The sequence below is a fragment of the Peromyscus maniculatus genome, chromosome 6, assembly GCF_049852395.1.
Source record: "Peromyscus maniculatus bairdii isolate BWxNUB_F1_BW_parent chromosome 6, HU_Pman_BW_mat_3.1, whole genome shotgun sequence".
NCBI lineage: Eukaryota > Metazoa > Chordata > Mammalia > Rodentia > Cricetidae > Peromyscus > Peromyscus maniculatus.
This window is the reverse complement of record NC_134857.1, coordinates 68,383,722-68,411,667: the sequence shown is the minus strand read 5'-3', so window position 1 is coordinate 68,411,667 and position 27,946 is coordinate 68,383,722. Positions and strand designations below refer to the sequence as shown.

Below are 27,946 nucleotides of genomic sequence, written 5' to 3'. Positions count from 1 at the left end.
CTCACATGACAGGCTAAGTGGGTGAACCCTGAGCCTCTGGGTACCCAGTTGGTTCTGTCTTGGTGTTTAAGTTGATTGTTAATAGAGAGAAGACTGATGGCCACTTAAGACTGGAATTAAATTCTACTCCTATTTAATACTCAATGTGAGGCAGCCCAAAGCTCCCTGGCCCAAGTTCTGCTGACCCCAAGGGGCATCTGGAGACACTACATCATTGACAAGATGTATCACGCTATACCTCAGTTTCCCCATTACAGACAGCTGAGGTCCCCTAAGGTGCCTGGAACTCAGAGCAATCCTGGAGAGACAGAGCGACTCTGGAGGGCTGAGATGAAGAGGCGGGAGGGTTGAAGGGACCCCTGAGCGGTGAGGGAGGCGTTCATTAATGAGGACAAAGGGCCCCGGAGAACCCAGGAGGAGCCCAGGGCTAACCCAGATCTCCTGAGGAGGCACCCTTCCTGGGGCCCAGGGCCAACGGATTATGAGCAGCTGAGCCCACAGCTGCAGGGAGGGGGTTCCTCGACAGAGGCCTCCTGGCACCTGCCTCAGTTTATTTCTGGAGCCACAGCTGAGTCCTAAGGGTCGGGAGGGAGGAGGGAGCTGGGGGAGGGGAGTTCATCAGGACTGAAGGAGGAGACGCTAAGAGGGAAGAAGGGGGTGTTGGGACCTGGGGTCCAGACACCTGGGGCCATCCTTTTGGGGCAGGGCATGCAGAATGGCAGTTAGGCTACAAGATGCACGTTGGCATTGGAGCACCCGGGCACCAGGCCTGGAGAGGGCTGGGACAAGAGGCAGGTCTGCCACTCCTGAGATGCAGCCAGGCGCTGGATTGTGGAGTCAGAAGGTGGGGTGGCGAGGGGGTTCAGGGTGAAGGAAGCAGGGACCCTAGAAGAAGAAACACCAATGCAGACTGCTGAGGTCCTCGGCCCCTGAGCCAGGCTACGTCCATGGTTCTACAGCAGCGTGCTCTAGTGTGGTCCTAAGGTGGCCCTGTGGGCTCAGGGACCTGTACTAGGGAGAAATCACTCTTCTTCCTCCTCCTCCCAGGAGGACTCAAGCCTAACTTCCAACCATCCTGTGGCGGTTACCCATCCGAGAATTTAACCCTCCCCTGAGAGGTGGGATGGGGTACAACAGGAACTCACTAGGGAGCCTGCCTGTCCCTGAGCCAGAGTCCAGTCGGGTTTTCTGGGCTGGGTGGGCTCGCCTTCCCGGGGAAGTACAGACAGCACATTCCAGACAAAATGAAATCACATTCCTTCATCCCCCACCAGAGAGGATGGCATCATTGACAGCAGCTGCCGCAGCACAGGTCAGGTGGCAGCAGCTGGTGGCCCAGGGTGAGGCTGGGGTGTGGGCCGTGGGCAGGACAGGAATGAAGAGGGGGATTTTCTTTCAGACAATGAATGGATGCCGATTCTTTGACCCAGTGATTCCAGCACTGGAGGTCGAGGGTGATGTCATTCATGTCAGAACGATCTGGAGCCTCAAGGAAGGGTTCGGTTCACCCAGTACCTTCCAGGTGAAAAGCCCAGGCTCTGGGGGTCCAGGGGCTCAAGATCACCTTCTGAGAGCCCCACCCAGGATGGGTGCTCACAGCGGGCAGGCGGAGGGAGCGCTTTAAGAAGCCACACTCAGAGCGCCTTTGGCTGGAACACAAAGCCTGGACTTGGATTTCCTTTGAGACTCCCGCAGCTCCAGGGACAGCATCAGGCTGGGCTGGAGGGAGCCTCTGCCCCTGACCTCACCCTTGGAGGCGCCTCAGCCTGCACAGCCTTATAAGGAAGTGCCCCAAACAAACTGAGGAAGCCACCTCCGCCCGACACCCCCCCCCCCAACAAGCCTGTCTCCGGCCAGCTCAGAGGCTATATTTACCAGAGGAGGCCCCAGAATAACCTCCCCCTGTCTCATGCTGTGTGTGTGTGTTGGGGAATGTTTCATCTCTTGCCCCCTCCTCATCCCCTTCTGTGGGGACTCCACCCTTAGAAGTGTGTCCTTCTGTCACTCATTCACTCTGTCCTCAGGGACTTCCGGCACCAACCAGTCCTTGCCCCCTGAAGCACTGTAACGTTCTTACCCTGTTTTTGTCCTCTTGGGCTACTTAGTCGGCCTTCTGGGAGTTCCCAGGGTCTCTGTGGGCCTCTCCTCACTCTATTCAAGCTCTGCTAAGATTCCAACTCTGGTCCCTACTTGGTCCTCTCTCCTGAGTCCTGGGTCCCGAGCGTACCCTCTGCCCTATCCCAAGCCCGTCTGTCTTGGAAAGTGGCAGCACACGTCCAGTGTGTGCACGCAGCCCTGGGTCACCAGCAGACTAGTGCTCCTGGTCTCCCCCGCTGCTCCTGAGACTTCACTCTCTCCCCCATCTCTCCATGTCCTCTCCTGCACCTTGGCCTGCACCTGTACCAGGGGCAGGCTCCCTCCTGTCCCAGCTCGGCCTGTTCTCAGGAAACGGAAGTCCTGGCGGGGGGGGGGGGGGGGGGGGGGGCTCCTGTGCACAAACCTTCAGCAACATCCATTTCTCTGAGGAAGAGTCCCTGCTTCCTGGCTTCTTGCTGAGGACTTTGCCCACGGCCAGGGCTGCCTACAGTCTCCCCAAGCCTTCTCCCCAGCCTCTTCCCTTCCCACCACTCCACCTGCTTCCTGTCTCCCAGTGTCCCAGATCTCTTCTGTCCTAGGTACCACCGTTTCCCCACACACACCCCAGTATTCTCTCCAGCACTCAGGGTAGCCTGCCCTGCCCGGCTCTGTGCCCTACCCAGCACACATCTGTCTCCAGAGACAGTTTCACCCTGGCAGCCTTTGCTCAGGAGCTGCTCAAGCTTCCTGTGCCTGGAGCTGTGTTGTATGTTGTGGGTATTTTCAGAGTCTGCACTGTGTAGAGAGAGGGTCAGTAAAATGACAACCACGCTGATGGTCACAACCAGGGTGTCCCTGTCTCTGTCCAGCTCTTGCCTTTCCTGTGGCTTGGAGACAGCCCATGCCTCCTGCTGTAGAGATATACCCGCTTAGGGAAGTCCTCGCTTCTCACTCACATCCTGACCCCTGTGTAGAGTTATCAGTGGCAAGCTGGGATAACTGCAGAGGACCACAAGCTTGTGAGGGTCCACGATGGGGATCTGGTAGAGGGCAGGGCTAGTTGGCTTAGCTCTGTCCTTGGTGTTAACCCAAGCCGTGGTACCCAAGGGCCTGGAGAGAAAGCACAGGATGTCTTGTCCCGTTAGAGGGGCAGGCTCTGCCTGCCTGATGCCAACATGCTGGACTCTGCCTGTCGGCTGGCAAACCAGACAAGAGAACCTTGTTATTAGTGTACAGGAAAGAGAGAGCGGAGGCTTGGGCTGCCAGGAGGGTGGGGTGGGAGAATCAGGATCCTGGACCCCCGGGGGCCAAGGGTGTGGATGAAACGGCCCCGGAACCAGAACATAGATGTGAAGGAAGGGTGTGCACAGAGGAGCCCACAGTGCCAGCTGGCCAGGACAGCCTTGGTCTACCCTCCTTGGGAACTCTGGATCCCAAGGAGAGAAGGAGCCTGCTCTGGGCTTGTGATGGCGTTCATGGGGGCCAGCCAGTGCCATCCCCGTCGTGGTATCTAGACCTGGGCACCTGTCTTCCTCCCCACCGGTGGAGCATCACTGGCAGATACTTTCTATCTGGGTATCCCAACTTGGAGGGCTGTGGGTGCCCCCTGCCCTGCACAGATGTTGAGAGAGAAGCCTACGGGCAGAACCTGCTACTCCTAGTGCGTGACACACTCCACGCTCTCACCTGGAGAGCTCCCTCACGTTCCCCTGGCCTGCTAACCTTTCTTCCCCATCTCCTGCTTCAGCAGGTGAGGAAAATGCCACGAGGGACCTCCTTTGAGGACCGCAGAGACTTCCCCTGGTCTCTCTCCTCTTCTCCCAGCCTCAGGAGGCCACCCAGGGCATAGGGCAATCCAGCTTCCCCTCATGTGTGGATGGGTCTGAACTTCGGAGAAACTGCTGACCTGAGGCTGCACAGCTGGACTAAAGTGGCCAGGCCGCTCTCCTCCCTCCCCAACGCCAACCCAGTCGGTCATCACAGGCTAGACAACTGTTTAGATTTGGGAACCAGGGGGCTAATTACGCTGGAGACACTGAGGGGCTAGTCAGGAGGACATCCGGTGGGGAGGGCCCTGTAATCAGTGCTGTGGGTGGAGATGACAACCTGGCCTTCCCCAGAGGCAGCCCCTCCACTCCATCGATTCTCAACCAGGAGGACTCCCGGAAAGCTCGAAGGAAGCAGCCAGACGTTGTGGGGAGGGATACAACTTTATTCAAACGAGGAGGAGCAGAACAAGATCTCAGCAGGCTGAGATGAGGGGAGGGGTCAGTCATCATTGCTGCCCTCACCTCCTCTGGGCATAGGCCAGACCACAGACCTTGTGGGGATGGATGGTACTGCTGCAGACAGGCAGGACTAGCAAGACCTGGCCAGAGCAGCCCCACGGGAAAGCTCTGAATCCAGGCTTCTTCCAGCAGGTGAGATGCAGAAGAAGAAAGGGGGCCTAGAACTACAGGGGCTCGGCTGACGTGAGCCTTCAGGACAGTCCAAGCGGATGGCCCTGACAGGATCTCATCTCCCTCAGCCAGCCGCACCTGTCCAGGACAGACCCCGCAGATCAAGCCATCAAAGCTGAGGATGCTGGCCCCGGTCAGGAAGGGACCCCCCACCCACACACACACCATTAGTCCTCAGTGCCAGAGGAACAACCTCTAGTCTTCCCCTGAGGACCAGGAATCTCCATCTACTCCACTCAGAGGGAACTCCAGGGAATGGCTTGGGTCTAGATGTACAGGGGACCCTACCAAAGGAGCCTTTAGGGTACCCCCTTCCTGTTCCTGTAAAAGGAGTCCTTGATCCTGGCCCCCATCCAGGACTCCCTGCTCCTCAGCCTGCTCTAACCCGTTCTCCATCCTCCCATTCACATGTTCTGACTCCAAGCTGGGGCCCTGGCCACCAATAGCAAAGGTATCTCCTGCCCCTGGCACCATGCTAGTCACCTCTTGGGGTGCATCCAAATGGTCAGGGACTTGATCCTCCCCCTCTGAGGAAACAGACTCAGACCCCTCTGACCCAGAAGGCTCAGCACTGTCCTGAGACTCAGTTTCCAGGGCAGCCACGGAGATATTAGCTGTAGCACCTCTCAGGCCATCATCCCAGGGACCGCTGACACCCACAGACTCATGTTCCCGGAGGTCCCCCCTTTGGGTGGTATCCTGGACCTTGAAGCCTCCACCAGAGGGCCCTGGCCCCCACCACTGAGGCCCTGACTCAGCCCCTCCCTCATGCTCTCCCTCCTCCTCTCCCTCCTCCCCACTCTCTTCCTCATCGGCAAACCCATCAGACTCCCCACCCTGGTCCCAGCATTCAGGCTCCAGGACTGGGGGCACCTGGCCCAGATGATCTGCCGCCTCCTGGGGGACCCCTGGAAGAAGAGAGGCCTCAGTCCCCAGGTCCTCAAACTCCTCAGAAGACAGATCGGAGTCCTGGCCTTGCTCCTCTTCCCCTGGTGGGTTGCTGAGGCCCTGGGAAGTCAGGACAGCAGGATCCCAGCCTTCCTTCCCGGCCTCCCCTTGAGGGGAGAGCCTCGGCTCTCCATCCAGGTCCCACTTTGGGGAGGTAGGGGACCTCAGGTAGAGGCCCAGGGGAGTAGAGTCAGGGAGAGTTTCCCCTAATGCATCAGCCTCACTTTCCTCTCTGCTGTCCTCCCAATCCTGGAGGCCCTCAGGGGTCTCCCCAATACCAAACTCTTGCTCATCTTCTACCTTTCCCAGTACTTCTGACACACCTTCTAGCTGCCACCCCGCTTCCTGGATCCCCTCAGCCTGGGGCTGCAGCTCACAGGCATCTTCCAGAGCTGGGATGGGTGAACAGGGACCAGGGGGTGCCAGTGTTGCCTGGGTACCCCCATCTTCCTCTGTCTCTGAGGGCCTGGGCTGAGGGGCGTCACTGCCCTCATGGTCTGAGGTCCCCACCGAGGCCTCCTCTACTCCCCAGCTCACCACAGGCTCTGACTCCTGGCAGCCTTTGGATTCCAGAGCGTCACTGGTCTTGGGCAATTCAAAGATCTCTGACTCCACAGCACCCACCTCCTTTGGTTCTTTTTCAGGTTCTTCAAAGTCCTGAGCTACCTTTGCCTCCACACTTTCCTCCCCCAGGGATGGGTGAATGGCCTCCCCCCTGGCCAGATGCCTTGGCTCCTCTAACCCTACCACGTCCTGCTCTAGCTCCAGTGCAGCTCTGGTAGCCACCCCTGAGCCCAGGGTAGCCTCTATGGAATCGTGTCCACCTGCTTGGGCTCCATCCTCATCTTGCAGCAGGGGCTCTGTCGCCTCTGCCATTCCCTGAGCTACCGGGACCTCTAGGGCCCCCATCTGCTCTGGTTGTCCCTCCAGGTCAACCCTCTGCTCTGTGGGGGCACAGCTCCCCAGGCCCCAGGCCTCCCCTGGAGTGACATCTAACTGCCTCTCCCTCTCCTCAGCAGCATCTTCTTTCCCATCTTGCCCACTCAGGGGCAGCTCTGCCTCATCCTCACTTTCCACTCCCGTCCTCCCTAGGGGTGGGTCCTGCTCCGCTGCTCCGTTCTCCACCACCACATCCTCCCACCTTTGTGGATCTCCAGACCCAGGCAGCTCCTGCCCCACCTCTTCCAGAGACCTCAGTGACTCTTGGTGCTCCTCCATCTCTAGGCACGCTTCCACTTGCAGCTGTTGCCTACCCTCCTCCATCCCTTCTGGAGATTCCACAGCCTCTAGGTCCCACTTGCCCAGAGAGCTCAGGTCTTGAGCCTCCCCTTCAAGGGGTCTCAGGGTCTTTTGGTGCCCATCCACATACTCAAGCCGTTCTTGAATTTCATTTTCTAGAGGTTGCGTTGACTCTCTAGACACTTCTGTAGACCACAACGGCTCTTGAGCATCAATAGAGCTCATTATTTCCAGGTCCCCTGTTGCGTTCTTCAGTGGGTCTAGGTCCTCTGTTTCTGAAGACTTCACTGCCTCCACACTTCTTTCTTCCAGTGACACCAGGGACTCTTGGTCCTGGTTTTCAAGAGCTCTAGCTATTTCCTGGTCAAACTCTGGACCCACCTTTTCTGGTGGTCTCACTGCCATCTGGTCATCCCCTACAGACCTCAGTGCCTGCTGAGTCTCTTGTTGGAGAGACCTCTGTATCTCTTGGTCCTGTTCTTCAAGAGGTTGCAGGGACTCTGGATTCTCTTCTTTCAGGGCTCTAAAGGTCTCGTGATTCTCATCTTCAAGAGACTTCCCTGAGTCCTGACTTCCTTGGTCTAGCAGGCTCTCAGTCGTCCAGTCCTCTTTTTCTACACAACTCAGTGGTTCATGGTTCTCCCTTCCTAGAGATCCCTTGACCACCTGCTCTTCTTCTTCTAGAGACCCCAGGAACCCCCGGTTGTCTTTTTCTAGATGATTCATAATCCTCTGGTCCTCCTCTTCTAGAGACCTCTGTGGATCCTGGGTCTCCTGGTTTCTTTCTTCAGGAGACCACAAGGACTCCTGAGTCTCTTCTTTTAACAGGCCCCCAGTCATCTGGTCATTGTCTTCTAGAGACCTCAGGAGCTCTACATTCTCTTTTTCTAGAGACCCCATGGAGCCCTGGCTCACTTTTTCTAGAGGTTTCACAATTCTCTGCTCCTCTTCTTCTTCTAGAGATTTCAGTGGCTTTTCACTTTCTAGTGGTATAACAGTCTCCTGGTTTTCATCAAAGGACCTCAGAGATTCCTGATTCTCTCTTTCTAGAGGTTTTACAGTCCTCTGGTCCTCCTCATCTAGAGACCTGAGGGACTCCAGACACTCCTTTTCTATCAGCCTCTCAACCATCTGGTCCTCTTCTTCTACAGACTTGAGCAGCTCCTGATTCTCTTTCTCCAGAGGTCTATCTGTCTCCTGGTCCTCCTCATCTAGAGACCTCAGGGACTCTAGACACTCCTTTTCTATCAGCCTCTCAACCATCTGGTCCTCTTCTTCTACAAACTTGAGCGGCTCCTGGTTCTCTTTCTCCAGAGGTCTATATGTCTCCTGGTCCTCCTCATCTAGAGACCTCAGAGACTCCAGACACTCCTTTTCTATCAGCTTCTCAACCATCTGGTCCTCTTCTTCTACAGACTTGAGCAGCTCCTGGTTCTCTTTCTCCAGAGGTCTATATGTCTCCTGGTCCTCCTCATCTAGAGACCTGAGGGACTCCAGACACTCCTTTTCTATCAGCCTCTCAACCATCTGGTCCTCTTCTTCTACAGACTTGAGCAGCTCCTGGTTCTCATTCTCCAGAGGTCTATATGTCTCCTGGTCCTCCTCATCTAGAGACCTCAGAGACTCCAGACACTCCTTTTCTATCAGCCTCTCAACCATCTGGTCCTCTTCTTCTACAAACTTGAGCGGCTCCTGGTTCTCTTTCTCCAGAGGTCTATATGCCTCCTGGTCCTCCTTGTCTAGAGACCTCAGGGACTCCAGACACTCCTTTTCTATCAGCCTCTCAACCCTCTGGTCCTCTTCTTCTGGATATCCCAGTGGATGCTGGCTCTCCTTTTTCAAAGCTGTCAATGACTCTAAGTTCTCCTCATCTGAAGACCTCGCCACTTCGTGATTTTCCTTTCCTGTAAATGAAACTGTCTCTAATGTACCTTCAAGAGACATTAACTCTTGCTCCTCGACTCTTGGGTCTTCTTTTCCTAAAGGCTTAGACAGTTCAGGAACCTCCTTTTCTAGAGTTTTGTCTTCCTCTACATCCTTTTCTTCTAAAGACTTCAGTAGTGTTTGTTTTTCTTTTTCTGGGTTTTTTAGTGTTCCGAGGTTCGCGTCTATAGACCTCAGAGAACTGCTATTCTCCTTCCCTGGTGTCTCATGGCTCTGGATTTTCCGAGACATCAGTGTCTCCTCTCCTAGAGCCTCCAGGGTTTCCTTTTGCAAAGGACCCTGGGAATCCTGGATTTCTTCCATGTCCAGACCGTCTTCTTGTGTTTCCTGCGCCAAGCTGCTCTCTAATTTTACTTCTATGGCAGCTTCTTTCTCTACTACCTCCCAGATTTGCCCTTCATCTTCCTGGAATATGCTAGACACTCTAGACTCACTGGGTTCTCCATCTTTAGCCTCTAAAACAGGGTGATGAAGAGTGAGGGATGGGACTGAGGAGGCTGGATCCTCGGGGAAGTGGCCAGGCTGCTTGCTCCCAGGCTCCTCTAGCTCTGGGAGGACACCAGTAGAAACAGACCCTGCGGCTTCAGCCCAGAGAGGCTCTGGACCCTGTTGCTCCCCACCCTGTGTCTGGAGCAGGGAAAGAGGGGCATCTTGGGCTCTGACCTCTGCTTTTGTAGGACAGGGAGCCTCGGCCATGGCTGGGATGGGGGTGCTGGCCAAGGTGGGGGTTCGGGCCTGAAGGAATTCCTGGGTCTTCAGAAAGGCTGTCACGGGCGTCTCCAGGGTACCGGGCAAGGGGGAAGGCAGGGGTGTTGGGCTGAGGGCAGGGATCACAGATCCCAGGTGCTGGTCCTCCGGTATCCCAAGGAAATGCAGCTTCAGCTTGGGGTCTGGAAAAGCAGAGTAAGAAACGCTGTAAGTACGTCCTGACCTCACCGTAGAGCAGCCCTCACACTGGCCAGAGTGCACCAGCCGTTGTCCGACCCCCACTGGCTAGACTGGGCACATCAGTACAGTTGGAGCCATGCAGCGAAGACCTGGATTGGGGCGGCTTAGGAAAGATCTTCCAAGAGTAAAAGGGTGGAGCTTCCAGGAGCAGCTGGCTCCGCCTCTTACCCTGAAAGCCAAGGGAAGCCTGGGAACTTCGGCCAGGTGTCTGCAACCGGGAATTCTCAGCCTCCAGCAGAGTCCTGGTGGGGAGGGGGAGAAAGGGGGTCAGCCCCAGATGAGGTGGCACGTCCTGACCCTGCAGGCTCACTCTCTACTATGACCATTGTCCTACAAAAGCCACACAGCCGTATACCCACAGATATTATATACTTGGTCACAGCCATATTTGAGACACGGGGAGACCCCACATGCAGATTCCCACAGTCAGACACTGGGCCAAGTGAATTGCTAAGGCTTAGATCGGCCTCCTCAGATCAGTCTCCGCCTCCCCACCCAAGGCCAAGGCCGATGACCTCATCCTCTGGGAGGGAGGCCGATTCTCATGCTAATTATTGCCTTTTGTCCACACCACCATCTGGAGGGCTTGAGAAGGGGGGCTCCTAAGGGGAAGTGGGAATTCTCCGGCTGTTCCCATGGGATGGCTCCCTCCTCTGTCCCCAGAGCGGGTGACAGACAAAAGCAAATGAATTCTGCTCCCCCTCTGCAAACCCTCTTCGGACCTCCAACACCGGTGGTTACATTCCTCTGAGCTGCCTGGAACCTTCCTCTCAGAGGGCCGACTGGGACTAAGACCCTCATCTTAGGATCTCAAACTCTTCAGGGCAGAGGTCTTTAGATTCATGCCCCTGCCTCCGTAGCCTGCGGAGCTGACTGGAGGAGAAATCAATTCCCAAGAGATTCCGAGCTGCTGTCCATGACGTCTGAGCATCGTCTCCTCTGTCCTGCAGCATCCTGCCTTGTGCCTCCAGCCCTTCTTGAAGACTCACTGGCTTTCCATCGCCTGCCTCCACCGCCTCTCCTAGACCTGTCTCACGCCCTGCCACTCTGCCAGTGGGTTCTGGGGAAGGGAGACATCCTGCCCTGGCCCCGTGGTCTGGAGTGATAGCCCCAGCCCTCAGCAGCGGGGCTCCCAGATGGGGTCTTTTCCCACAAGAGACACATAGAGAGGCTATACTGTCAGAGCCATTGCGCTCAGCCTTCCCAAGGCAATCTAAAAAGTGTGTGGGGGGGGCAGGAAGTTGGGTGAGGTCAGGGGCTTGAAAGGAAGCCAAAGGCTAGGAGCCCGGCTCTTACCCTAGATGCAGCTGAGGCTAGGTCAGATGGCAGGTCTGCATGATCAGGCACACCTGCGAGGTCTCTTTTCTGAGACTGCCCAGGTATCCCCAGGATATGTTAGCACAGAAACTGTAGTTATGGCTTGTCTTTGAGAGAAGGCGGATGCAGACGCCTGTGCCCTCCAGTTCCCTCCCTGAAGACGGAGCTGTCTCTTTAAACATCGCTACCTCATCTGGTCCTGAGCTCCAGGGGCAGCAGGTGGGCTCAGGTGGAAGTCTAGGTGTGACCGTGACAGCTGAGGTGGCTGGGGAGATGGCTCAGTGGGCAAAGTACCCGACATCAAGCCTGACAACAGCCTGTTTGATCCCTGGGACTCATAAGCCTCCATTACAGTCAGATAGATAGATAGATAGATAGATAGATAGATAGATAGATAGATAGATAGATAGATAGATAGAACTTAAAAAGTTTAAGTGAATCTGAGGGCTGGACAGATGGTTCAGCAGTAAGAGTGCTTGCTGTCTTACAAAGACAGGAGGTTGGTTCACAGCATCAACGTGGAGCCTGCTCACAACCACCTGGAACTCCAGCTCCAGGGGACCCAATGCCCACTTCTGGTCTCTTAGGACACCGGCGCACATGTTGCATACACACAAATACACATAAATATTTTCATAAAGCAACAGCTGAGGGTCACAGAGAAAGACCAAAGCCACGTTCCCGAACCCTTCAGGCAAGGACTCAGCCCGGGGTGTGCATCTGCTGCGTACCTGTATGTAGCCACCTCCAGACTAAGGGACATCTTGAGGTGCGCCAGTTGCTGCCCACCTTCCAGGATCTGAGCGATCTGGCTCTGTAGGCCCTGCTTCTCCTGCTCCAGGGCTTCCACAGCCAGCTGCAAAGCAAGCCAGAGGAGTGAGTAGAAGGGGCGGCCTCCCCCTTGGGCCCTGACCCTCCTTTCTGCCCTGAGGACTTCTCTGTAGGGCAGATTCCTGTTCCTCTACCTACATCCTCCCGGCCCAGAGCACTGGACTGGATCCCCAGAGAAGCTCAGGGGGACACTCTAGCCTCTCCTAGACCAGGCTTCTCCTGAGGATGTTGACCAAACGGTAGCACATGTTGTTGACAATCCAGCTCCCGTGGGAGGAGGAGATGGGTTACAGAGAGGAGGAGAGGGGTAAAGCGGAAACAAGGAAAAAACAATTTTTCAGGAGTCGGTTTGGAAGGAAAGCAGCTGGGTCCTCCCTGTCCCCCCCACCCCCCCCACCCCCCCCCCACCCCCCCACCCCCCCGCTCCTCATAGCAAGCCTGGTTCTTCCACTGCCCACGTGTTCTGGAATCTTTCTCCTCCAAGAGGAGTGGGAAGGTGGCCATGTTGGGACTTCTGTCTGGGCCAGGCAAGAGGCTGTTTTCTCAGCTGTTGGTCACATCTGTGCAGTACGAGGGGAGGGTGCCCCGGGCCTCTGGAATGTGTTCCAGGGAGCGGAGAAGTCGCGACACCGAGAGAGGCTGGTGGTCAGTGGTGGCTCACCCCGCCTCCTTTCACCTTGGTTGCTAGGGACCTTCTGGCGCATGAGGGAGCATGTGCTCGGAACCCTCTGATTGACAATAGCATAGGGAAGGACGCAGGGAGCCATCCTAAAGGGAAGTTGCCATTCAAAGAGCGATGAGCCGCTACAGTGGGTCTTGGCCTTCGAGCCTTCCAAGTGGGCTGTGCCACGAGGTCTCAGAATTCCATCCTCCCTGCCTGGACGGGAAAGTCTAGGGCTGTGTGTTCTGGGCAGGGGCTCCAGAATACAGCTGCCCTTGCCCTTGTCCCACTCCCTTCCCGAAGGTCTCTTGGCCTCCTAAGCACTTTCTAGAACCTGGTCTCACTCGGGGTCGGTGGCCACCTCACCTGGAACTTTTCAGTGGCCTGCAGCCGGTCCTGCCAGCGACCCTCCAGCCTCTGTTCCAGCGCCTCTCTGCGCTCCTGGAGGCCGTCGCGTTCAGCCTGCAGCTGCTGCAGCTCTAGGCGACCCTCCCGAGCGCCCCGCACGGCTCGGCCCAGCCGCTCGCGGGCCTGGCCCAGCGAGCTCTCCATGTGAGCCACGCGCTCCTGGTAATCGCGCACCGCCCCGCGCCACGCTTCGCCGAGCCGTCGGGCCAGCTCCTCCACCTCGGGGGCCCGCGCCGGGGGTCCTCGGGGAGGCGCGGGGAGCCGGCGTGGCGCACAGGCCGCCTGCGCGTTCAGATGCGCTCGCTCTTCCTCGTGCGCCGCCCGCAGAGCCTCTAACTCGCGCTCCAACTCCGCCGCCCGGCTGCTCAGCCAGCCCTGCGCACTCTTCTCTGCCTCGAGCGTGCGCCGGCTGCAGGCCGCCTCCTCGCTGGTCCGCTCCCGGGCGAGCCGCATCTGCTGGCACCGGCCCGCCACGCCCTCCAGCTCTTCAGCAAGGTTGTCGCGCTGCACCTCAGCCTCGTGCTTCTCCCGCCAGCGCTGGTCGACGAGGACCCGCAGGGCTGCCAGCTCGTCGTCGGCTCGGGCCCGCCAGGAGGCATCCCCGGACTGCGCCCGGAGTCCCCCAAGCTCGGCGCTGAGCAGCTGGTTCTGCTCCTCCAGCGTCTTGACCCGGGTCAGGTAAGCCTCCAGGCGTCGATTGAGCTCCCACAGCTGGAAAGATTCCTCCCCGACGCAACCCTCCATGTCGCTGGTCTGGCCCACCGAGGGCGGGAGGACGTGCAGCACGGGAGAAGGGAGCGGCCTTCGGAGCTTTAAAGGGAGAGAAAAAGTAGCGGCGGCGACCGTGACCCAGCGGAAGCGGACGACTCCAGCAGGGAGCTGGAGCGAGGGTATTCATACTCCCGCCAGCCGGGCGGGAAAGGGGGCGGCACCCAGGCCTTAACCCTTTAGGGATCAGTGCAACATGCAGCCCGAGTCCCTGATTCGTTGGGGTGCAGGAGAGTGGAACCAAAGAGGCAGCCCGACCCCGGAGAGATCCTGTCCGACGCCAGTGATTTTTCTGAGGAGGCTTGAGGAACAGCCAGACCCCCCTTGAACACCCTAAGATGCACAGAACTGGGCTTGCGGACCTCCTTTCTCTACACACCCATTACTCAAATCCTTTGAGACGCAGCTTCTCATCTACAAAAAGACTTGGTGTTGGAAACCTCATGAATTGTTGGGAAGAAAAAAAAAAAACAGACAATGCAGTGTTTTGTGTAAAACAGTGAATACTCACCCCCGAGGGAGGCCACATTGCAGAGAGACACACCCCAGAGCAGGAAGAACCCCCTGGTACCAGGAGAAGCCTCCCAGTGCTCCGGGAGCTAAAGCAGGATTGAGGCCAGGCTGGGCCACAGACACACACACACCCTGTTTCTCTTTTTCTTAAGATGGTCGGTCTATGTGGATGAGGCTGCTCTGGAAATCGTGGAGATCCTCCTGCCTTAGCCTCCCCCAGCTACCTGCGCCAGCACCCCCTGCCCTGCCAGCCCCGCTCATGTTAACAGACACAATGCCCGGTTCGCACCCACACAGGGACGTCCTGTTGCCTCCCCCTGCATCAGGAAAAGGGGAATGGCAAGAGACATCATAGGTTCAAGAAAGTTTTTTGTCGTTTGTCGTTCCTATAATTGTCATTTACTCCGTTAGGAAGTTACAAAGCTCTCAGGGGTGCCCCCTGGTGGCTAACAATGAAGTCTGGAGAAGAAGGGAATGAAGATAATGAACTTAATTACAAGGGACCCTTAGGCTCCAATGTTTGAACGCTTGGTCCCCCACTTGGTGGACCTGTTTGAGAAGGATTAGGAGGTGTGGTCTTGTTGGAGGAGGTGTGTCACTGGGGGCGGGCTTTGAAAGAAATTGAAGTTAGCTGCCTCTCTCTGCCTTGTGCCTGTGGATTGAGATGCGTGCCCTCAGCTACTGCTTCAGTGCCATGCCAGCCAGCCTGCTGCCATGTCCCCTGCCATGATGTTCAGGACCTGTGGGTGAGGAGAGTGAGACAAGAACTGACTCCCACAAGTTGTCCTCTGGCCTTCACATGCATACTGTGGCATGTATGTTCCTGTACATACACACACAAAATAAGAAATGTAAATAATTTTTTAAAAAAATAGCTGTTTGAGTTATTGAAGTTATTGACTTGAGTTTTATCAAAACTCATTCAATGAGGCCAGTTTGGTGGCACACACCTTTAATCTCAGCACTTAGGAGACAGAAGCAGGCAGATCTCTGAGTTTGAGGGCAGCCTGATCTACATAGCGAGATCATACTTGTTGCTCTTCCAGAGGACTCAAATTCAGTTCCCAGCACCCACATCCAGCTTCAAGGGTGTCAAAGCCCTTTGACTTCTGCATGCATTCACACAAACGTGTACATACCAATGCACAGACATATACACATAAGAAATAATAGTAAGGGGCTGGAGAGATGGCTCAGAAGTTAAGAGCACTGACTGTTCTTCCAGAAGTCCTGAGATCAATTCCCAGCACCCACATGGTAGCTCACAGCCATCTATAATGAGATCTGGTTCCTTCTTCTGGCGTGCAAGGATACATGGAGGCAGAATGTTGTATACATAATAAATAAATCTTTAAAAATAATAATAAATATTTTTTAAATCAAAGTATAGATCAACTCTGAAAATGCTGAAGATGTTCCACACGGTCCTGAAGTATCAAATGTTCAGCCAAGACTTAACTCTTTATGTAACAGGCTTTCTTTTGGGCCACTAACCAGCTCCCAAATCATGACACGGAGATTTATTATTAGTTATGAATGCTCAGCCTTAGCTTACGTTTGTTTCTGGCTAGCTTTTTTTTCTTTAACTTAAATTAACCTGTTTTCTTCATCTACATTTTGCCTTGGGTTTGTTGTTGTTGTTGTTGTTTGTTTGTTTTTTTAACCATTCTTTCATTCTGTATATCCTACTCTGACTGCTGGCTGCCTGGCTGGCTGGCCCTGGGCATCTCCCTCTCTTTTTTTTCAAGCCTAGATTCCTCCTCCTACTTATTCTCTGTGCCCACCAGACCCACCTCTCCCTCCTCTGCCTAGCTATTGGGCACTCAGCTTTTTTTTTTTTTTTTTTTTTCTTTGGTTTTTCGAGACAGGGTTTCTCTGCATAGCTTTGCGCCTTTCCTGGAGCTCACTTGGTAGCCCAGGCTGGCCTCGAACTCACAGAGATCCGCCTGGCTCTGCCTCCCGAGTGCTGGGATTAAAGGCGTGCGCCACCACCGCCCGGCAGCTTTTTTTTTTTTAATATACATTGGTGTTATGCCTGCATGTATGCCTGGGTGAGGGTGTTAGGTACCCTGGAACTGGAGTTACAGACTGCGGTGAGCTGCCATGTGGGTGCTGGGAATTGAACCTGTGTCCTCTGGTAGAGCAGACAGTGCTCTTAACTGCTGAGCCATCTCTCCAGCCCCACCCCCCATTCAGCTTTTTATTAGACCAATCAGGTGCCTTAGGCAGGCAAGGTAAAACAAATGCAACACATCTTTATATTGTTAAACAAATGCATCACAAACAAATGTAACACACTTTTACATAGTTAAAGAAATAATTACTATTCCCTGAGACTTCAGCATAGAGACCACATACCTCTACAGTGGGGAAGTACAAAACAGGTCAGCAGCCATTGAGAGAGAGAGAGAGAGGCAGAGACTACAGAGAAAAATGGAGATCGAGAGAGGCAGAGAACGAGAGACAGACAGACAGACAGACAGACAGAGAAAGGCAGCAATCGATGGAGACAAGACAGGCAAACAGTGACAGAGATTCCAGAGCAAGCCAAGGGCTCTATGGGCAACCCAGAAAGGGGCCTGTTCTCGTCCCTGACTATTGAAGGGGGCAGGGGAGGGTTTTCACTTTGCGGTGCTGGGGCCTAAACCAGTGCTTCATGCATGCTGGGCAAGCACTCGCCCGTGCTAACTGTTTTTATTTCAGCCTCGAGTCAAGTAGAAACCGTGTTTATCAGATCTACATATCATGAAAAAACCCAGAGATCTTGACAGAGTGGGAGGGAAACGAGCTAGGCCTGGGAATCCATCTGTAATCCCAGTCCACAAAGGGTTCAGTCAGGAGGTCAGGAGGTCAAAACTATGGCTGGAGAGATGGCTCAGCAGTTAAGAGCATTGGCTACTCTTCCAGAGGACCCAGGTTCAGTTCCCAGAACCCAGTTGCAGAGGATCCAGCACCCTTTTCTGACCTCCAAGAGGACCAGACATGCACATGGTACATATACATAGATAGATAGATAGATACATAGATACATAGATACATAGATAGATATAGATATAGATAGATATAGGCAAGACACTTGTAAAATAAATACACCAACCACAGTAAAATCCCACACTTTTAACCAGGCATGGTGGTGCACTCAGACAGAGGCAGGTGGATCTCTCTGAATTTGAGGCCAACCTGGTCTATAAAACAAGTTCTACAACAGCCAGGGCTACACACAGAGAAACCCTGTCTCGAAAAACCATAAAAAGAAAATAATAATAATTCAAGGACAACCTGGGCTGCACAGTGACAGCCCAGAGCCATCCCAGGCCACTAGGGAGACAAGTCAATAAATAGCAATAGATGGTACTTAAACATAAAGTTCATATTACATTTTAATTTATCTTGTGGGCGTGTGTGCAGGTGTGCACACATGTGCTACACCGTGCATGTGGAGGTCAGAGGACAATTTGCAGGGTGGGCCCTCCTCCCACCGTGTGGGTTCCAGAGCTTAAACTCAGGTCATCCAGCTTGGCAGCAGGCTCCTGTACTCAACTGAGCCGTCTTGCGGACTCCCAGATGGTATTTAATTGAGACAAATGTAAAATTTTGCTTTAGTTTTTAAAAGTCAACAGCAAAAGAGAGGAAAAGCAAAGGGGAAGAGAGAGATGAGCAGCTCCGGGAAGAGCTGGAGGTTGTAGGAGTCCACAAGCTTGATCCCATCTTACACGGGAAGAAAGAGAATACATTATATAAGATACCCACACAGAGATGCTGACATTCTCTTCACGCTGAGCATTGTTGTGGACACTGTAAGGAAGGGTCTGAATGGGTTGGTTTCATCCCAGATGAAGATGAGCTGGAGGGAACTTGGAATAATGCTTAATGACTCTGAATCCAGTGAGTCTCAGGGCTGTGACTAAGCTCCAGACCTAATATAATGGCCCCAAGTACCATAGAGACAGTCTTGGTTACATTGTTTGTTTGTTCGGGGGATTTGTTTGTTGTTTGGGTTTGGTTTGGTTAAACTGACACAAGCTAAGGGTCATTTTAGGATTGAGGAATTGCCTCCATTGGATTGGGTTGGCCTGTAGGCAAGTCTGTGGGGGCAATTTCTCTTCCTTGTTTTGTTTTTGAGACAGGATCTTGCTGTATAGCCTTGGTTGAGCTGGAACTCCTTATATAGACCAGGATTCAACTGCCTCTATCTCCCGCATGCTAGGATTTAAAGTGTGTGCCACCATGCCCAGTCCACATTTTCTTGGTTAATGGTTGATGTGGGAGGGGCCAGCCCACAGAGGGCAGTGCCACCCCGGACAAAGGGACCATAGCAGTGGCGCTGGAGCCCAGAGTGACCGCTGGGTCTAAGACAGGCCAGCTATTGCTTTCCACACCTTCCCAGAGGGTGATGCCTCCTCCAAAGAGAGTAGGCAATCTCTGGGGCAGGCCTGTCTGGAGGACTCAAGGGCACACAGGCTTGTTTCCCTGCCCCCCTGGGCCTCACCGAACAGGGAAGGCACCCCAGGAGAGAAGGCTGTGGAGCATGGGCCACCCCAGGAGGACTGCAACCACCCCTCTGCAGGAAAAAGGCGGACGGGCGGGCGGTGGGGGGAGGGGGGAAGGAACCCAGCATCCACCCTGCCATCTCTTCTTTCCCTGGGTCCAAGCCTTGGCTAGCAAATACAGAAGAACTGTCTCTTGTTTGTTTCATTTTTGAGACAAACTCACCATCCTCCTGCCTCAGCCTTCCTAGTGCTGGAATTACAAGTGTGCACACCACACCTGGCTCTGAAAGTGCTTCTGCATGGGATTGGAGAGTGAGGCTGTTTGTTCTTTGTGTTTCTAGCTCTAGGGCTGTCACGTGCTAAACCACCCGACATTACTTTTCTATATCCCGAAGTGTCCAGAAATTTCTGAAATGTGCCAAGGATGGCATCATGGGACAGGAGAAAGCAAAACAGCCGAGCATTATTGCAGGCAGTGGGCAGAGAAGTCTGAACCCAGTATGAGTTTATCTTGTCCTCAGTGCTCCAACCTCTTCACCTCAAAACATAGGGCTGGGGGCCTGGAGAGGAGGCTGGCTGGTAGGAGCACTTACTGCTCTTGTGGACGACCTGAATTTGGTTTTCAGCACCCACGTGGCAGCTCGCAACCACCTGTAACTCCAGTTCCAGGGGACCCGACCCTTCTGTCTTCCTGGATGTCAGAAGAGGGTGTCAGAGCTCCTGGCATTTGAGTTGTAGATAATTGTGAGCTAGCCACCATATGGGGTGCTGGGAATAGAACCCAGGAAGAGCAGCCGGGGCTCTTAATTCTCCTACCCAGTTGGCCTTTTTTACTTTGTTAGTAAACAAACAAATAGGTTCCATTGTGAGATTTTTGACACATGTATACCATTACACTTTGTTCTTATTTGTCACACACACACACACACACACACACACACACACACACACACACACTGCTCTCCTCCCTCTTACCAGTCCTCTTCCTTAACTTCATTAGCTTGAGAGATACCTGGGAGTTCACTAAAGCACTCTTCCAGGTGTGTCTGGGAGGAGGCGTCATACAAGAAAGAGGCTTGGGGCTACATGGGACAGAATGGGAGGGAGAAGGAAGCTGACTGAGCACGAAACTCCATCCTTCCTGTGTGGGTGGACCTATATCATTGTGTGTGTGTGTGTGTGTGTGTGTGTGTGTGTGTGTGTGTGTGTGTGTATGTGTGTGTGTGTGTATGTAATTTTTTTATGTGCATGAGTGTTTTGCCTGCGTGTATGTCTGTGAACTATAAGCATGCCTGGTGTCTGAAGAGGCCAGAAGAAGGCATTCGATGCCCTGGAACTGGAGTTACAGATGGTTCTGAGTCGCCATGTGGATGCTGAGAATCCAACCCAGGTCTTCTGGAAGAGCAGCCAGTGCTCTTAACCAAGGAGGCAGGTGTTGATACAGCCCTCTCTGTTTGTTTGTTGTTGGGTTTGTTGGTTTGTTTGTTGTTTGTATTTTGAGACAGGTTCTCTGTGAGTTCCAAGACAGCCAGGGCTACATCTAGCCCCCAGCTGTTTGGACGGCACCTCCTCCCAGACACACCGGGAAGAGTGCTTTAGTGAACTCCCAGGCATCTCTCAAGCTAATGAAGTTAGACTGGTAAGAGGGAGGAGAGCAGTGGGGGTGGGGGACAAATAAGAACAAAGCAGAACCATATATACGTGTCAGAATCTCACCGTGAAACCTACTTCTTTGTATACTATCAAATTAAAAAAAAAAAAAAAAAAATCGGCTGTGCTTTAGAAAGCTGCCACCAGAGGGAGGGAGAAGCCTGTTTGGAGATCGGTTCAGGGAGCACGCAGCGGTCTCGCCAGGAGGCTGGAGATCCCCGATTCTCGGTCCTGCTCCCGCCCTGGGCAATGCTCAGAGCGAGCTTTAGACCCCAGCAAGAGTGGGGGCTGCAGAAAGACGCCGGCGGTTAGCGGGGATGAGCCGAGGGCTCTGGGCCTGCAGCCCGGGCCCCGCCCACCCCGAGCCCGCTGGCTCACTCGGCCGGCCTGCAGCCGAGCTCAAGCAGCTAGGAGACCGGAGGGACGCTGGGTGCCGAGCAGCTGCGAGAGGGGGGCGTTCTAGTTACCGCCCGAGCTAATGGCATTCGGAATCAGTGGGGCCCCGAGAAACCCAAACTCTCAACTTTCCAGGCCCGGGCGGGGCCAGCAGTGGGGACCGTGCCCTAACCCTCCGGGGCTGCTGTGGGTCCCCACCGCGGGGTGGGAAGGAGGAGGGAAGACCAGAGGCGGCAGGAACAATGCTGGCTCCCTGCCAGGAGCAGTGAATTGAATGGGGGATTAAGTAAAGAGTAGGGCTGGGAAAGAGAAGACAAAGAGAAACGGGGAAAGTGGTGGAGAAAATATCTGCCTGTCTGCCCGCCTTTCTTCCCGGCCCTCCGCGGCTCATCCCGCCGCCGAGGAGCTGAACCTTGGAGCTGAAGTTAGCCTTTAGGAAGGACTTGAACTTTTTCGGAAATTCCAAAAAAGTTGGGAAGTCCTAGGCATCGGCTGAGTTGGGGGACTTGTCCTTGCCCCCAAGACGGGGCGCTGGGCCTGACTGGCCTCTCCATCTCTTTCCACAGTTCAGTGCTCGCTGAGCTCGGAGAGTCGGAGTCTGGGCTGACAAAGGTGACTGAGGGTCGGTCTCACCGAAAGATTTAGCCTCCATCCGCCGCTGTGAAGAAGGCGCAGAGCGGGAGTCAGGGAAGCAGGGCACCGGGAGCCCAGCATAGGCTGGCAGAGTAGAGACGGGGCTCTCCGTTCAACAGCACCACGGTGCAGGCCCCTGGGGCCCCTGGGAGAGGGGGAGGCAGGAACTTGAGTGGATGTCCTTACCAGGCCCTCGGGAGCCATTGCCTCGCAGGAAGAGGGGAAAGTCGAGTCAGCAGATGTCCACTCTGCCCACAGAGCATCTAGGCTAGTCTTCCCCAGTGGTCCTTCCCAGGCAAGGGCAGGGAAAGGTGGTTTTTGCCTCACCAAATCCCTCCTGAATCATCAGCTTGGTGATTCCCACTTGAGCTTGGAAGGACTATGAGGTATGGCACCCAGTCAGGGACTTGCTGAGAGTGGAAAGGACCTGGGGATGACCAACATGCCCTTCCACCCCCAAAAAGCCTTCCCCTTGTTGAAGGGGAAGAAGAAGATGGGGGGGAGGTGTCACTACCATCTTTGGAACCAGGCTGGTTTGTCCTGAACCATGTAATATCACCCACGTGACCCAGGCTCTCCCTGACATCTGAGTGACCCCACACACGGGCTGCGTTCTTGCTTTTGGTTTTCTCTCGCATAAAGGGAAGGCACTATCCTGGGACCCCTTTCCTCTGGGACTCTGTTCTCTGGTTCTGTGACCCCACTGCTGGGAACAGGATCAGCCCAGGGACGACAGCTCAGCTCTGGGCTGCTGGGGCCTGAGTCACCAGCTGGATTCCCAGCCTAGCCTGACACACTGGCTTACCTCAAGGGGTGGAGATGGGACCAGGCTAGTCACTGCTTAACACCTACACCCCCAGATGCCTCCAGAGCAATTCTCTATCTGCTGCTGTAGCACACCGCCCCCCAACATGGCCAGACCCCTAAGGGAAGTTGGGAAAGGAACAAGGAGGGACCTGAGGTTTCAGGGTGTCCCTGACAAAGTCAAGGGTTGGGAAAATTGTGATGAGGAAGAAGAAACTAGGGTTGACCTTTCAGTCTTTTCCCTGAGGAGTGAGAGGCTGCTGTTCCAAAGGATAAGAAAGAGGCCAGGGTGTCCTGAGAAATGAATGATAGCTCAGAGGAGCCCAGGAGGGCTGGGGTTAAGTGAGGTCAACCCGTCAGGCCTATTCGAGGGGCTCCCTGCTAAGGGGGGGGGCACTTGATTAGAGCACCTATGGGGAGCTGGGGGAGGGACAAAGGGGTTCGGGCAGCTGAGGAACGGGGCTAGCCAGAAGCAGTGCCTGGTTTCTGGGCACTCAAGGAAAAGCCAAGGGAGGGCTCTGCCTTTTCCACCTGCTCTGAAGAGCAGATGGGTTCCAGGAAGAGACCGGGTAGACAGCAGGAGGTCCTTCCTTCCGGGGCATGGAGTTAGAAGCAGGGCACTGAGGGAAAGTGAAGTCGGAGAGGCCGCTGTGGCTAGCGGAAGTAGGTGGGACGGGGCTTGGGTGGAGGTGTGGTGGAGTGCTCAGAGCTGTGGGTGCTGTCACAGGTGCTGTTGACCTGACAGGTCTCTGCAGTGGCCTGGAAAGAGCCTGCTAAGATCCTTATCCCGGCAGGAACAGAACTGGTTTCTCGACTAGCAGAGCCAACAGGGAACAGCAAGAGGAAGCCAAGAGGTCAGGAGGGCAGTGCCAGGCCCGAAGGAGGGCGAGAAGACCTGTCCAGGGCACCCTCGCTGGTCCCCGGGACAGCTTCAGTAGCCTCTGCAGGGGCCTCTCTCTCTGCCGTGTTTGCCCCTCCTGGCCTATAACTGAATCACTTTCGCTGTGGTCACACCCTCTACCCTGTCCCCTGTCCTGCCCAAGCAGGACAGATGGCCCAGCCTGGAGAAACACCTGGTTGGACTCAGCCCATTCCCCAATTCTCACCAACGCTGAAGCTCCTTCAGGGAAGGAAAGGGTCTGGGACACACCCCCACCCCCACCCCACCCCTCCAAGGACCTCCTTAGAGCGGTTTCCTTTCTTCTCTACCACAAAGGCCCTGGCATCCAGGCCCATCCATCTTGGCCAGTAAGTGCCATAAGCTCTTTGTTAGGCCCTGGGGTCATAGGGCCTGGCCCTTTCTTCCCTCGCCTGCCCCTCTGGAAAATCTCAGCCCTCTGGGGTCCCGATCGCCTGCCTTGCCCTCAGCTCCCTGGCCAGTTTTCTCTCTTATTCTTTGTCTTTTTCTTCCTCTTTGTTTTCTGCCTCTCTTTCCAGGTTGTGTGTGTGTGCGTGCGTGCGTGCGTGCGTGTGTGTTGTGCACTATTCTCCCCGGACTTCCTCCACCCTGCCACTTTTTCTTTCTCGTGACTCCGTGACTCGGGCTCTCCTACCCGCAGGCTCCTCTACCTTGGCCATCAACACCAGACACGGTGGTATTGGTGTCTGGTGCTGTCCGGTGCTGGGACCTCAGAGGTCACTGAGCCCCGTTCTGGAGCTTCCCTGGTCTCTTCATCTGCGTCCACGCTCTCTACATTTTGTCATTTAATGGGCCTTCCCCTAACTCCCAGCTCCTGTCTCTTGGAGGGCAGAGATGAGTAGGGTTGTCTCTACTTCTCGCCTAAGGTATAGATAAAGACTCCGCCAGTGCCAGGCAGCATTCCTACCCCATCTTCACACAGGGCCCCTTTCCCTGGTCTCTGCTGTTTTTCCTTCTGGCTTCCTGGATGTCATTTTGTCTGAGGCACTCTGCTGTCTTGGAGGCTTGGGCCTCCTGTGGCTAAACTCTTAGAAATTTGGGTTCCAGAGAGAAAAGGCTCTATCTACAGAGACAGAGACAGTGCAGAATCTCAGGGAGGTGGGAGGTGGGGACCTTCGAGGCCCTTGCTCCCAGCAGCACTGTTGAGTAAGGAAGACTTACTCAGGTAAGGTGGGAAAGAGGCCCTGCTGGGCTGCCCCAGCTGCTGCAGGGCGGGAAGCTGGAGCAACCTTCTCACAGTTGAGTCAGGTGGGAACACCCTGCCCCCATCACCCTAACCAGGACTATAACTTCCCTGTCACCCTGGCTGTGAACAGAGGGACAAACCTCAGCGCTCCCAGGAAGTCTGTGACTCTGAGGAGCTCAAATGCACTGAGCTCCAGCCCCCAGGACCAGGGGCAGGCAGAGTAGAGGCCACGTTGAAGGCTGGGAACAGACAAGGTAGAAAGAAAGAAACCAAGGCTTGGAGCTGAGTCGTGGATTCCAGCAAGAAACCAGTGGGAGAAAGATCCTATTTATTATTTGTTTGTTTGTTTATGTTTTTCAAGACAAGGTTTCTCTGTAAAGCTCTGGCTGTCCTGAAACTTGAGCTATAGACCAGGCTGGCCTTGAACTCACAGAGATCCCCCTGCCTCTGCCTCCTGAGTGCTGAGAAAGACCCTTTCTTCAGTCAGTCCTCAACAGAATTTTTTTCCATTTGTGAGAAAACCGAAGTCAGGTGTCCCAAGGCCCTCCTCAACACCCCCCCCCTCCCAATTCCTCCCATCTGCAGAGAGAATCCACAGCTTCTGACATACTTTTTCTACCTTGGATGCACACCTTGTACCAGCCTCCTGCTGGCTCTTCAATTACTCCCCCATTTCTCTAACCCAGTTCCTCCTAGGAGCCCAATAAAACACCCCAATCCCCTTTGGTGACCTGGCCTCAAATCACCCTGACCGTCTAGGAAAGGAAGTAACGGAGCATTCCAATGGCAACACTGACTGAGGAAAAGGCTCTTGCACTACCCAGAGCCAAGCTAGGGAGACTCATTGAGGGCTTACGGTAAAGATTGCAAGCCTTCTTGAAGGAGCTAAATGCAGAAAGGGTAGGGGCCACTTGAAGGTCATCTAATACCAGTTTATATTTCATTTTGGACATGAAAAAGGTAGCTAAGGTCATTTTTGTTTTATTTGTTTTTGTTTCTGTGCTGGTAATGGACACCTGGGCTTTGTACATGCTGAACATAAATGTCACTGTCCTACATCCATCCAACCCCTTGCTAATTTTTCACATAGAGTTACTGAAATAACAGGTTTTGAAGATTGCCCTAGAACAGTGTAGTGAATTGGAGAAGTAGAAACCCCCAACTCAGCGGGGCAGGGGCACACACCTTTAATCCCTGCACTCGGGAAGCAGAGCCAGGCGGATCTCTGTGAGTTCGAGGCCAGCCTGGTCTACAGATTGAGTTCCAGGACAGGCACCAAAACTACACAGAGAAACCCTGTCTCGGAAAAAAAAAAAAAGAAGAAAAAGAAACCCCCAACTCTTTTGGTGTTCTGAAAAATATGGTATGCTTCATTACAGTTTTGGCTATGTGCTGTCCAAGTGAGCACTGTTTTTGGTTTATTTATTATTATGGCGTGTGATGTGTGAGTGAGGGTTTGTACCTGCCATGGCACACACGTGAAGGTCAGAAGACGACACTCAGGAGTTGATTCTTCCACTCCAGGTTCCAGGGACCAAACTCAGGCTGTCAGGTTTTCACAGCAATTGCTTTTTACCTGTTGAGCTATCTGTCTCTTTAGCCCTCTTTTGTTCTGGAAAGTTTTTTGTTGTTTTGAGATGAGGCCTTTCTTTGTCCCTCTGGAACTCCCTATGTAGACTGCTGGCCTCGAACTCACAGAGGTCCGCCTGCCTCTGCCTCCCAAGCATTGGGATTAAAAGGTGTAGACCAACACGCCTGGCTCCCCCCACCCCCCACCCCAACCCCGGTGCTTTTGAGCCAAGTTTCCCCATGCAGAGCAGGGTGGCCTCGGTCTTGCAGTCATCCCTTCTGCCTTAGCTCTCCACATGCTGGGAACTCCGGTGTGCATCATTAAGCCCAGCGGAACTCATCATTTGTGGTTTAGTTTTGTTGAGGCAGAGTCTCATGCCGCCCAGGCTGGCTCCAAACTCCTGATCTTTCTGCCTCCCCCTCCAGCACCACATAGCCCAGCTCTAAACCATCATTTATTACTGTTTTTTTTTGGGGGGGGGCAGGGGAAGCTTCCTATTGCTAAGTGCTATGTGCATAATGAGATTTTCTTTAACACCTTGAGAGGTTTATAAACACTGCTTTGTGGATTAGAAACTGGGATCATAGTGACCTTGTTCATTGAAAACACTTCCTTACCACCTTTGGGTTTCTGAGGAATGAATGATCAGTGTCTGCCTGTTCTTTGGCCACCTGTGACTCAAGATCCAGCTTTGATCCATCACTAGACCCTGTGCCCTGTGGCTATCGACTAGTCCCAGGATGGTCCTGCAGTCTAATCAGACCCTAATCATGGTTTGGATGTGGAGAGGTGGGCCCAGGGAGAGCGTGTTTCCTGTCCGTGTGTCCCAGGCTGTGACTTTGTGAGTGTGGCTGCCTCGGAAGCTCATTTTGACGGGGGAAAAGTATCTGTGGGACAAAGTTGAATGTGGACACTGCAAAAACTCAAGAGAGGAGCATGACAGAGGGACAAGGAGAAACAGTGACCATCTTTGGGACTTTGGACCCAGCTACACCTGAAGCTAGACCCAGGGAGAATTTACTAGTATGTAAGCCAAACAGTGTGTGAGTTTGTGGGGTTGGTTTTTTTTTTTTTTTTTTTGTGGTGGTGGGATGGAACTCCAGGCCTTGTACATATGAGACAAGTGGTCTGCCACTAAACTACAACCCCAGCCCGAACTTTGTGATTATTTTACCCCTAGCACTGGGGATTGAACCCGGGGCCTTGTACATACTAGGCAAGCACTCATAGCACTAGGCAAGCTATGTCCAGCCCTAAGCTGTTCTTGTCTTTGTTGATGGTGGTGGTGGTAGTGGTGGTAGTGTGTGTGTGTGTGTGTGTGTGTGTGTGTGTGTGTGTGTGAAGATAGACACATACCGTGACATAAGTGGAGGTCAAAGGCCAGCCTCAGGTGTTAGGTCCTGCCTTCCACTTTGTTTGAAGCAGGTTCTCTTGTTGTTCATCACTCTGTCCACCAGACTAGCCCACGAGCCTCCAGGGACTCTTTGTCTCTGCCTCCTACCTCCCTGGAAGACTGCTACCACATCCAGCTTTACCACATCCAGCTATACCACAGTGTGAGTTCTAAGGATCCAAACCTGGGCACTCGATCTTGCATAGCAAACACTTATCCACTGAGCCATCTCCGAAGCCCTGTTATTGTAGTGGATATCTGTTCTACCTATGACCTTGAAGTACAGCCCGATTCTCCTATTCTGTTTAGTGAGTTTTCTTTCCTAATAAATTCCTTTTACCCTTTAAGCAGACTCCCATGGATTTCTCGTTATACCTGGCATCCAACATGGGGCTCGAACTCATGACCCTGAGGTTAAGAGTCTCATGGTCTACCAACTGAACTAGCCAGGCTCAGTCCTGTCTTTTGAGACAGGAGTCACACTGTAGCGAGGCTGGCTTTGAACTCACTGACTGCTTCAGCCTCCCACATGCTAGGATTAAAGGTATCAACCACCATGCTTTAAAACAGTTTTGAGTTTTAAAAACAGAAAAGGCCCAAAGATGTTTGAGTAACTTGCCTGTGGTCACACCTTGGAACACCTGAGTGAAGCCAGGAGCAGAAAGGGCATGTGGGAGATCTGGAGGTGTGGAGGACGGACAATGGCAGATGCAGGTGCTGGCTGGCAGGAGAACGTTCTCTGAGAGACCTAGGCAGGAGCAAGGTCAGCCTGTGGGTGTGACTGGGCTCATCT

The 27,946-nt window shown here is 54.0% G+C and overlaps 1 protein-coding gene across 1 annotated transcript; it reads right to left on the bottom strand.

The window, feature by feature from the left end:
* Positions 1-4,267: 4,267 nt before the first annotated feature.
* On the bottom strand, positions 4,268-13,708 carry Nes (nestin). Its single transcript, XM_076574390.1, has 4 exons — positions 12,790-13,708; positions 11,663-11,787; positions 9,783-9,856; positions 4,268-9,556 (listed from the first exon to the last, which is right to left on the bottom strand). The coding sequence occupies exons 1-4, from the start codon at positions 13,573-13,575 to the stop codon at positions 4,731-4,733; spliced, it is 5,811 nt and encodes a 1,936-aa protein (XP_076430505.1). The 5' UTR covers positions 13,576-13,708; the 3' UTR covers positions 4,268-4,730.
* Positions 13,709-27,946: the final 14,238 nt, after the last annotated feature.